Genomic DNA, 12687 nt, shown 5'->3' on the forward strand with positions numbered 1-12687 from the left:
GACAACGCAACAAAATAAACATCAAATAGTAACTTGATTCTATTATACCGTAACACTAGAATACAGACCTAACACTAGACTATAGACCCTAACACTATGGCTATAGACCCCTGGGAGATGGATTATGGATATTGAGGAATTTTTACTTTACTGGAGTATTTCCATTTTTCTATACTTTTACTTCTACTCCACTACATCTCAGAGGAAAATATTGCACTTTTACTCCACTACAATTATTTGAAAACTTTAGTTACTAGTTACTTTGCACATTTAGATTATCATTGCAAACCATACATTAACCACTTCGATGCTGCTGTGGCTAGTAGTGGTGATGTTACAGTACCTGTGGCACTAGCTACTCAGGTAGGAACCTGATGTGCGTTCAATCCATGTGAATCCACACAGCTCTGTGAGCGGCGGTCTGGTCTCTCCTGCACACCGTCATCTCCCTCTAAATCCTGTGACGCAGCAGTCACCAGAGGTCAGTCAGACCTGGAAAAGCCTCCAGGCAGACAGACCCCCCCCCCCCCCCCCCACACACACACACCTCCCCTCCCCTCCCCTCCAATCCCACAACAGATGCAATTTACTGGCCCATTGTAAATCAATGGCGACAAGTGGGGCTAATTTAGACCATTTGATGTCAATTTGGCCTTGATCCCCCTCCCTCCTCCTCCCCCATCCTCCCCCTCACACACACACACTAGCTCCCCCCCCCCACCCTCAGTTAATGGCTGGCCCTGCTTAAAGTTTATTACGCGGAACGGCTAGGATCACCCGGAGGTGCGCAACACGCATGTGTATATATACATGCACGCGAAAATTCACACACGCACACACACACAGGCGCACGCACGCACGCACGCACGCACGCACGCACACACGCACACACACACACACACACACACACACACACACACACACACACACACACACACACACACACACACACACACACTGACACTGACACTGACCATAACTCGCTGCCCGGTTCCCTGAGATTTCCATATTGCTTCTGTCAGAGACGGTTTTGTTTACTGGGCCCTTTGGATGAAATAACAGCACCTCTCGCTATCAATTACCACAGGGTGGAGGGGGGTGGGGGGGGGGGGTATTGGAGGCAGAGCATGAGAGATTAGGAATGAGGGAGAAGCGAGGGAGAGGAGTAAAGAAGGAGTGAGGTATGAAGGGAAGCAAGGCAGAAGGGAGGAGGGTGGACCAGGAGAGAGGATGGGAGGAATTGAAATCAAAGGAAGGGATGAAGGGGTGGATGAATGACCTGGTAGTGGTCAGTGAAATGATTAAGAAACTAGAAAAAGTGCTCCTCGGAGCACAAGTCTCCGCCAGGTCAGGTACGTTATTGTGGCCTCCTGGTGGCGCTATAATAGGCCAATGTGAAAAGGGTGCCATTTATTCTTAGGCCTTTCAATCGGACACTGCATTCATGATTTGAGGCATTTTGTTCCAAAAATTTCTTTTGCTAAATTAGACCTGCTGGTGGCGCTATAACAGGCCAATGTGAAAAGGGTGCCATTTCTTCCTCGGCCTAGTGGAAATGTGCGTGTGAAATTTCACGATGCAAGCTGCGTGCATAATTTGAGGCCTTTTGTTCAAAACGGACCAATCCTGCAAACTTTGGAAGCCAACCTTAGCCAATGAGGATGGAATATGAGAAATCGGACCGATCCCTGTTGATCACATGACTATAGAGATACTGTGTACCGATTTGCATGACGTCTGGATAAAATCTGTAGGAGTAATGTCAAAAAATGGGTTTTGCACAAATCGGCCTCCTGGTGGCGCTATAACCAAGCCCCCAGAACCCAGTGGTTTCATTGAAGCCAAATGGACATGCTGGCCATTCATGGTACTGCAGCTTAGTACCTCAACATGAACGAGCGAAAACGGTTTCGACCAATGGGCTCGACTCACGAGCATGCGCACGAGCTTGCGCACAGGGCTGTGCGCTTCTGTGACGCAAAACGCGTCACAGAAGTGACGCACTGGGGCCCAAAATAGGCCGCGCCCACCAAATTTCCAACCCGGAAGAAGGGGTGATTCAGGCCCATGCGCTGGGTGAGCAACTCAATGCAAGTGGATGGGAGGAGATTTTGGGTGCCCTCTCTATTATTTTTAACCCTATGGCTATAACAGGCCCATGTGAAAAATTAGGGGCAGAGGTTCTGAATTGGCATCCAGGGAGTGTGTGTGCACAGTTTCGCAGCGACCGGGCCAACGGTGCCGGAGATTAGCTGCTAACGGACGGACAGGACACACGGACGGACGGACGTACGGATGGACAGGGGGTAAAACATACTCTCTCGCCATGCCTTTCAGCCTGGCGGAGACAATAAAGAAAGAAAGAAAGAGAAAGAAACAAAGATGTGTCAAAGCTGGAAACCGGGAGGTGTGACATATGATAGTGACATGCCTATATGGGCCTATGGGGTTTATTAATGGTTATGTCTGAGTCAGAGTGACGTGGCCGAGGTCCGCCGGCTGGCAATTGTAATAAGTTACACCACTCATCACTGGGGAAAGTAATAATATTACAGAAATATTGTACTTAATGCATTACTGCCCAATGCGGCATACGGTACATACACCACCATAATGTTCTGTTCAAAGTCGTTTGAAATAACTATAATCCAAAGCCCTGCATGCTAAATTTAAACACTACAGATATTTTTCAGTATAAGGTTTTTGGGGGCCCTAAATAAAATGTCTACATGGGGCCCCCTGTCAAAAACTACACCCAAGCTCCAGCCAGCAAAATTTGCCACCAAAATCAATATAGATGAATACAAAAGTAGCATACATATTGATTAAAGCTTGCACTTAAAGCTGCACTACATGTATGTTAGCCTGACATGGCCTGACATTATCTCAGGTACTAGTGTAAATATGTAGATAACTTGTTTGGCTTTTTTGTTGTTCTCTTTTTTGATCTCCCTTCCCTCTTCTCCCCCCCCCTCTTCTTCCTCCCCCTCTTCTTTCTATGGAAATAATGTTGCGATGGGAACGATGTACGAAAGCGAATTTCACCCACTTTTTTACCTTGTAAACCTGTGATGTGACAATAAACCTGATTCTGATTCAGACTAATGTCACTGCGTAGATATTAGTCTGGAATCTCTGTGTGGAACCTGCATTTCCAAGGGGTGGATACAAAAAAATGCCTCTGGTGATAAACCTGACCCATATTTGCATACTGGGCCCTGATTGGTGCCTCACAACTTCGGGGGCAGCGAAATCCAATCACAACCGAGCGTGGCCAGACTAATCTGCCGAGGGTTTCTTTATTTTTTTTTGCACTGGCAGATTGGTCTGGTTTCCAGGCTAGCATGTGACTTTGAACCTGGTTTCCTGCGCAAGTGCTGAAATGTTTTGCTTGCTCAGGGGATAAATGTAATCAGGTCAAAATGTGTGTCAGATCCTGTGTCTAGGTGAGACATGACCTTTGACACGATCTAAATGTCTCTAGAAGAGCATGGGAGACATACATTTTATTCATGAAAAAAAGTTACATATAGTGCCGCTTTAAGGCCTATTTTAAACTTTCCAATGTTTTCAAATATCAAAAATACAAGCTACAAGCTCACACAATGCATTGTGATCTTGTGATGTCACAATGAAAAAACATTTGAAACATTTTGACGACATGCCGTCCCCGTTCTCGGTGACACGGACTGTCGTCCGAAGCAACTGCTGTTCGTGGGGCACGTCCTGCTCCCACGTAATTTGAGGGAAAAACTGACAGCATTTAGCACAGTTTACTGGGTGCAACTCTTAAGTATGGAGACAGCTACTTATAACGCAGCAGACTGTCAGAAAGCTGCTGATGCAGCACACACAGTCAGGTGAACCAAGTGACAAAGTCTTAAGTCAAGAGCGGGAGAATAGTTTGGGTGTAGAAGGTCACTATGCAAAAATAACACAGCATTTAAGCAGGATGCCTGTCAAAGTTGCAATAACAAAATACACCCACCTGAAAACTGCAGGGGTACTGAAGGCTATAGACTGGAAGTTCATAGTGTGTTATTATGAACCTTATATAAAGTAGGCCCTATTATAGAACTTTGTGTACCACCACACGTGTGTTTTTGAAAGAGATCTATTGAAATGGTTGGTTGGGGGTGCAATAGTTAATTGAACACATTGATTTAAGCGATTATAAAACAAAAAAACAATTTAAATAAAATGTCAAATGTTTTCAAAAATAGATGATCTACAAGTCCACAATGCATTGCGTGAGCTTTTAGAGCAGATATTTTTGTGTGACCCGTTCTATTTTTTATATATATTTTTTTAATATATAAATATTTTATAGTATAAAACAGACTGAAGTGGTTCATCAAACAAATCAATGTAGTCGATTGAAATAATATCTATTATAAGTTTTTCCATGTCGTTTCATTGATGTGTTAATTTTTCTATATACAATATAAATTCAAAATCAATTAATTGACGAAGTAATCAATAGAAAAACTGCTAAGAAAATAACTGATAGATGCAGCCCCAACATAGATTTATGTACCACCATTTATGTGTTTTTGAAAGAGATCCATTCAAATGGTTTACAGTGAGCCTCTCCAGCTCTCTGTCTCGGTTTATCTGCCAGGTGCCTTCTGACTCTTTCACTCTAGGAAGTTTGCATTGCTGCATTTTTCTGCAGAAAAAAAATAAGCAGCCATAATAAGTATTGTCTTTGCAATGTGTTTACTCTACCTTTGAAACTATTGCTGGCTGACTGGAGTTGCACTTTGTAAGACAAAATAAGGTGCAGCAAGGGTCCAACACGTCCAATTGACTTCCAACGTTTTTGCGGTAATAATCACGGAGCATTTCACAAGTGAAGGTAATACACAATAGTTGAACTCCGAAAATGTTGTTTACCCGAGGACACGGTGTGTGTGCGTGCGTGCGTGCGTGCGTGCGTGTGTGCGCGTGCGTGCGTGTGCGCGTGCGTGTGCGCGTGCGCGTGCGTGCCTGTGAGAAAGACAAAAATAGATTATGAAAAATGAAAACAAACTTGTTTGATAACATTAATGTGTAGCCGAGCCTATTAGCTAACCAAATTAATGATAAAGTTAATCTTAATCTTATATTATTAATAATTAACAAATTGGCTACTATATTTTAAATCATGTAAAATCAACTTAAGTCATTAGTGCAAATCCAATCACATTAATCTTCAATGAAAATAGCTTTGTGGAAATACAATAAAATCTCTAATCTGTGAATGCGGATTCATGTGACCCTTACTTCAATCAGCAAAGTGCAGTGCTGAATGTGAGAAAGATTGAGACCATTATGACTTATGACTTTGGTTGAGAACCAGTGTTGTAAGACACTTCTAGTCAGAGTGTTTGCTAAATGCCTCAATCATAAAGTTGTGAGTAATACCCTAAATATAAACATTAACAATATACAGTACATAAGTAACTGCTTCCAGGCAGTTATGTAATAGATTATGTCTGTTAAATGAACAATCTGTTCTTGTGGCCTTGTTTCATTCAGCATTTGTCATCTATACAATACAGTATATCTGCCCAGTGTTCGATTTGGTGGGGAGCTAGGATAGGGGATCCATGCCTCTTGTTACCATGGTGACATGGTTAACATGCTAATATGTTAACATGTTTTAACATGTCTTCGTAACTTAGTAACTAGGCAATTTACTTCGTAACTTAGTAACTAGGTAATTTACTTAGTAACTTAGTAACTAAGTTACATGATAACATGATAACATGTTATCGTGATACGCACACCAAACATAGCAGATCTACAAGCTCTGTCACAGATCGAGCTTAGCTCTATTGGCACGGTGGATTGTGCGTCGGGTTGCTGAGCGGGAGAGTGGGGTACGATCCCCACGAGTAGTCTGAATTTCCTTGGGACTAGGTGCCCCAAGGAACAGTAAATATAAAAACATACATGCATGCATATAACACCAATTATGTAAATGGTGCATTTTCTATAGTGCCTTTTTCCAAAGCTCTTTACAATGTGCGTTACATTCACCCATTCACACACACACACACACACACACACACACACACACACACACACACACACACACACACACACACACACACACACACACACACACACACACACACACACACACACACACACACACACACACACACACACACATACCCAGACCGGAGGAGGCAACCATCCAAGGCACCAACCTGCTCATCAGGAGCAGTTAATGGCTCAGTCAACATATTCTCACTCTCAGAGAGTCCAAGCTAAATCCATGCCAAGCAGTGCGATTCAGTGTCTTGCTCAAGGACACTTCGACATGCAGCCACGAGGAGCCGGGTATCGAACCGGGAGCCTTCCCGTCCGCTCTACTTCCTATATGTGGCTTCCCGTCACCTGAAATTCAAGCTATAGAGAACCAAGTTTCAAAGAAATTTCCTGAAATCCTGTCCAATCAAATAGAAACCCCCCCCCCCGTGCTAGCGTCAGAGAAACAAAGACCTCCCTCCCCCCCACCTCCTGTGTCTAGAGAGCCAGTAACACACGTGGACGTAACCAAACATGCACACAAACGTCACGCATATAGAGCTTGCATTCCGGGGCTCGAAAGTCAAACAACAATTTGCTGTGCAGATCACCCATGGTGCTTAGCGGTGCCCCACCTGTGTGAAGGTGGTGGGTGGGGGGGGGGGGAGGTGGATCAAGATGTTAATGAATTAATTCACACAGACACACGCATGCAGACACGTAATGCGGATGGTAAATATGACTTCATTAAACTAATTTCTCTGTGGGCGTCCCTGGTGGGAACTGTGAGAGAGAGAGAGAGAGAGAGAGAGAGAGAGAGAGAGAGAGAGAGAGAGAGAGAGAGAGAGACAGTAGATGTTGTCACATTGTATAATTTCTCTCTCCCATTCTCTGTGTGTGTGCGTGTGTGTGTGTGTGTGTGTGTGTGTGTGTGTGTGTGTGTGTGTGTGTGTGTGTGTGTGTGTGTGTGTGTGTGTGTGTGTGTGTGCGTGCGTGCGTGTGCGCATTTATTTACCTGAGAATCTGCAATAACCATTTTTCAACATGCAAAATTTTGATGTGACTGAATCTGTGTGTAGTTGTGAACGTAGGTATATCCATTTGTCTGTATTCCGCCGTGTTTGTCTGTTTACACTTGAGTGTGTCTCCCTTTGTTGCTATTTGTGCGTGTGTGCGTGCGCGTGTGTGTATTAATTACTGTGACACCCCACACTGTGATATCTTCCACATGAATGTTGTTTCTTTTCTATTTTCTGCACAGGAGATCGTGTCTGCCCTATTTTTAACTGTTCCCTCAAAAGCTAAAAGGACTCTTCTGCACATTCATTTCCTACTGATTCGACCACTTCATTTGCAGGGGGTGGACAGAAACTAATTACAAGAACTCTCATTACTGTAATCGAATAGCTTTTTAATGTACTTTTGCTTTTCTTCAAGTAGCCTAATACTCAACTACTTTTTTTTATAAAGACATGGATTACAGAGTAGCCTACATATACCAATCTTTGACAAAGCTTTCTCATAAAGAAGCATCACTGGTTAATGGTCACATGCTGGTGTGGCTGTCAGAGGCAAATCTCACAAACCACTGGAACGGTCAGAAATGATTGTGCGCGTGCTACCAGTTATATAACATGTTATAACTGAAGAGAGGGGCAGTCAGATCCGGTCGAATCATGCCCATATATGGAGTAATACATCATAGATACGTCATAGATGACAGACGTCATAGACTGGACATCCGGCCTGCCAAACATACAGAATGAACTCCGATGAGTGCATGAATCTGGTTGTTCTGTTTGCTCATTTTTAAATTTGTATTTATTTTGTACTATTTTACTGTAATAAATCTATCACTCAGAAGTTGGGTAAATGAGCCACTCAATAAGCTCCTCTGGGTTTCTTCGATCTACCTTGCACAGTTAACTTTTGTTTTATAATAAATATCTATATTTTGCTATTAAATAAAAAACTCACCCGTACGTTTGTCATCTTTTTGGTCTCATTTCTTGCACAGGTTGTACACATATTTCTGCACTATGTAGTATTCTTATATATATATATATATATATATATATATATATATATATATATATATATATATATATATATATATATTGAATTTAGCAGCCGGAAGTCACACAGAATCAAACAGAGGCAGCTTTGGTAAATCTGGCAGGAGCTACTGGTACCCTCTGTAGGAGCTCAGCAATCTGCAGAGACGTCTTCCATGGGCTTATCCTTCTCCTCTCCTTCTCTAAGCCTTGCCGTCAGTCAGAACCAAAGACAAGCCCTTCATGGCTAGGATCGTCACTGCCACTTGAGAGAAGCCAAGTCGCCATAGGACAGTGGTGTAAAGTAACTAAGTGTATTTACTCAAGTACTGTACTTACTGTAAGTACAATGTTGAGGTATTTTTATTTTACTGGAGTTTTTCCAATTTCCAATACTTTTACATCTCAGAGGAAAATATTGTGCTTTTACTCCACAATTCTTTTTTTTAAACTTTAGTTACTAGTTACTAGTTAGTTACTAGTTACTAGTTGATTATTATTACAAACATACATGAACCACTTCAGCCCTATATATATTTCGGCTATTTTCAAAAGTCTTTTGAGCGGTGTAGCCGCTCCTATAAGTGGGGTTGGGAATTCGTCTTTCCCTGTACTGTAATTGGCTGACTCTATTCACACCCTTTTCACCGTACCGTGATTGGCTGACTCTATTCAGACCCTTTGCTTTGATTGGCTAGCAAGACGCAAGATGAAATAATAACCTAGAAATAGCACTACGCACTTCAAAACATCCTTCTTTTTTTTTAGTGAGCTTCCATCACTGTGATGACCACTGTTGTTTCTAAATAACACCGCTCACTTCACACTGGGTGTGATTTCTATACATTTTATAACTTGTGAATAATGAGTACTTCTACTTTTGGTACTTTTTAATACCAATACTTTTGTGCTTTTACTAAGTAAATTTTGAATAGCAGACTTTTACTTGTAATAGAGTATTTCTACATTGCAGTATTGATACTTTTTCTTGAGTAAAAAATGAGTACTTTTTCCACCACTGCCATAGAAGTAGTCCAGCACGTCACATATCGTCTGTTCGTCAGCCTTAGGGCTCACCAGGGTGGCCGTAGCATAGTGGGTGGTAGAGAGGCCATCTGTAATCAGGTCACCGTTTTGCCTCCCGACACCAGTCTGTGTGTCAAAGGGTCACACAGTGAGCAAAACCACCCTTACCTGCTCTCCCTCGCGTGCTCATCATAACCATCTGAATAGCCATCAGTTGGGTGAAGCAGCACTGGATAAAGGCAAAAAAAAAAACAGATTCTGAAACAGTCTGAAATCCCCTTGTTGGCCCTCTGCTTCATCCTCATACTTCATCCAGATTCCATCTGCTGCATCATGGAAAAGGAATTGATGCTGGACCGATGGCTTCTGAATGGAGGGTGATATGGCCCTCTTGTCCTCAGCGGGTCGGCCCAGAGTACTTTTTGGAGGCATGGGGGATAGACTTGGGGTGCTTTCTCTGGGCCAAAGATTGGAAAGTATTTTACGGTAAGCCGGTTAAGCGCCTTGCAGGTGCTGGCTCCTGTACAACAGCAGGTGCTTTGAGCTCTCCACCTTGACTTGTTCAGTCCAGAGCTATGAAATCCCTGGGGAGGATGTCCTGATGGTTTTGCAGTACTGGGACGTCTGAGTGTTGTGGGCTTTGGACGATTTAATATTAAACAGTGGAACAATGTTCTGTCTGACTCTAAGCAGGGATAGTGCTCAACATCAGCTAGCTAGCAAAAAAAAAGAAGAAAACTTGAAGTTGGTTCATCTCTCTCCTCTCTCCTCGGTCCCTCTTCTCTATCGTTCACATAAAACATGCTAAAGATGGAAGAGTTAGGTCCACACTGTACTGCATGTGTGATACAGTATGGTATTCTGATTGTATATCATGCGTATGTGCATGCACTGTTTGTTGTGTGTAGCATGCGTTATCCAGGAGGGAGATTCTCATGACAGTAAGTAGGGTCTGAACTTCAACAAATCCATCCTGTGGTGTCCTTCAGGCAGAAGAGAGGACGGAGGAGGTGGTGTTTGTGGAGGTGGGGTGTTATCAGTTCTCCAGGAAAGCCACGTAGCCAGTGAGCCTGGCCAACTGCTCCTCGGGAGCAACCAGGGAGACCGGAGGCGGATTTGGTTTCTGGGGTATTACCATCCTAGTGTCAGGGTCTTCCTGCCAACCCTGACTCACCACGCTTTTGACAGCCTCCTCCACAGAGTAGCCTACCAAGGCTGCAAGGTCTCCTGGTGCAATCGAGGTGTATGCCTGGGCCACCAGAGCATACGCGCGCTTCCGTGTATTTCCTCGCAGAGCCTCCATCACCGGCTTGATGTTTTCGGACCACTGGAAAGCTGCGATCGACGTGTAGACTCCCGGAAAGTCTCGTTGACTTATGTGCTGGCCAACAGCCCAAACTGCCTTCAACTCTGGGTTTGATTTCATCGCCTGAGGAATCCGCTCCCAGAGATAACCGGCGTTAGTCACGTCATTGTCCACTAAATACAAAGAAAGAAAATGAGTGTAGGCTTGAGGTGTTGCGATGCCTTCCAGCTCGTCTGTTTCACGCTGTTCTAGCATTTTATGGTAATCCTCCATAATCACAGGTAAGGTTGTATATTGTTTCCTGCCTTTGAACACCAGCAATGAGAAAAGGATTCCTGCTGTTGAATACGAGTTTTGTTTCAAAAGAAAACCATCTTCTCTACATATTATATAGGCTGAGCAGATTCCTGGTCTGATGTCACACTACACTCGAACTGTTGCTATGCATGCCTAGCAATGCTGATTCGCGCAGTTGTAGGCTACACTTGGACATTTTGAGGTTGATTTTCAGCCGAAGCAGTTCTAAATGGTAATGAAAGTTCTCTTTTCCATCTATTTGTTGTTGTTGCTGATGATTCATTTTCTGCTTGTTTTGACAATGACAGTGAGTAGAGAGACACTGGCATTGCCAAATAAAAAGCTTAAGCTTTGAAACTGAATGTCCTTTATACCTCAATAACACAATAACGACAAAAATCTAGTTTACCGTTTACTATGATAGTTTGCAGTAAAGGCTGAGTGTCAAAACTGGCAATGGTATCTTTGCCAGACACAGGGGGTCGGCCTACATGAGGCTTTGTCGGTCGGTCGGTCTGTCCCTCTTTTCCTACCCAGCCATTCAGATTTCAACCACAGTTTTTTCAACCACAGTTTTTGCCAAGAATTCCACGTAATGATGTCATCATCACACGACATCATAATGTCGTTATAACATAGGGGTCTGGCAGAACCAGGTCTCCTGGTTTCACTAGTTTTTGTCAAGCAACACGTTTTACATGAATCATTCTGATCTAAATGATTGACTTTTCCGCCTAAGAAAGATTTTATACTGGAAGTCAATGGAGGTTGGATTGGGCCATGATGGCAGTCATGTATGACGCAGCAACTTGGGAGATCTCCATACATGGGCATAAAAGGACGTCACAACAGTACTATGACGTCATTATCTGTCAGAGCACTTATAGGCCAGTCTATGATGTCACTGACGCACCAACTTGGGAGAGTTCAGGACTAGTGTTTGGGAGAGTTCAGGGATCTCCATATATGGGCATAAAGTGACAGAGAAAGACACCCACACATGGATTACAGACAGACAGACAGACAGACAGACAGACAGACAGACAGACAGACAGACAGACAGACAGACAGACAGACAGACAGACAGACAGACAGACAGACAGACAGACAGACAGACAGACAGACAGACAGACAGGGCAGAACCATTTATCAGAATACTTGCTGTATAGAACTCTGTAACTCTTTGGTGATGTCATCATTTTGATGTAAGTCATCAATATACAATTACGTTGTTTTGTTATTGTGGTGAAAGCTTGCATTTAGACACAACACTCAAAAACGCATTGACAGCCAACGACGTGTTTTGATGTGTGTCAATCCAAAGCCCACATCGCCAGGGACGTGTTTTGATGTGTATTGGTGTTCTCAGTCTTTACGCTAGATGGCGCCCTATGCTAACCTATGAGTCACCATTTGACTCCCAGTGAAGCAGCAAATCACGTGATCTAAAAAAAAAACAGCCACATTCACTTCCATTCTAATGGATTTGGAAAAATGCCCTTTTCTCTGCTTTCTGTTGGTTTTTGGCAAAAACAACCTACATTCAACTACCAATAACTATGGATGGACTACGGATTATCGCGACGGCACAAATAGAATAATATAATATTAGTGAAAACGCTCTGAATCGCTGACAAGGTCGGCTATAGACAATGTTTTACTCTGGCGGTTAATGAGTTAATACAACCAAATGTTAAAACTGTTTTGATTTGCACCGAACCTCTGATAAGTTGGATTGTGGCCTTGGGAGGTGCCATGCTGACAGACAGGAGGTACGTTTTCCAAGGTAGTCACTGTATTGTGACGTCCATCCCATGCTGCTGCCACGAGTCCACTGAGTACTGACCCCACTGCTGATGCCAGCCCTCTTGGCAAGCTTCATATCAAACTGGTGGGAGGATTGTGCAGATTATGTTCCTAAATCCATGGATCATGCTTGCCTTGGACGGGTTTATCACCAAAACCTTTCTCTTTTACTCCTTGTCT

General features: G+C 43.3%; 1 protein-coding gene across 1 annotated transcript; it reads right to left on the reverse strand.

The window, feature by feature from the left end:
* Positions 1-10134: 10134 nt before the first annotated feature.
* LOC308089074 (COP9 signalosome complex subunit 8-like) lies at positions 10135-12458 on the reverse strand (the record flags this gene model as incomplete). Its single annotated transcript, XM_080433647.1, has 2 exons — positions 10135-10709; positions 12422-12458. 2 exons carry the CDS (start codon positions 12456-12458, stop codon positions 10135-10137), a joined length of 612 nt encoding a protein of 203 aa, XP_080289773.1.
* Positions 12459-12687: the final 229 nt, after the last annotated feature.

This window comes from Gymnoscopelus braueri (genome assembly GCF_963280865.1).
Source record: "Gymnoscopelus braueri genome assembly, chromosome: 7".
Classification (NCBI taxonomy): domain Eukaryota; kingdom Metazoa; phylum Chordata; class Actinopteri; order Myctophiformes; family Myctophidae; genus Gymnoscopelus; species Gymnoscopelus braueri.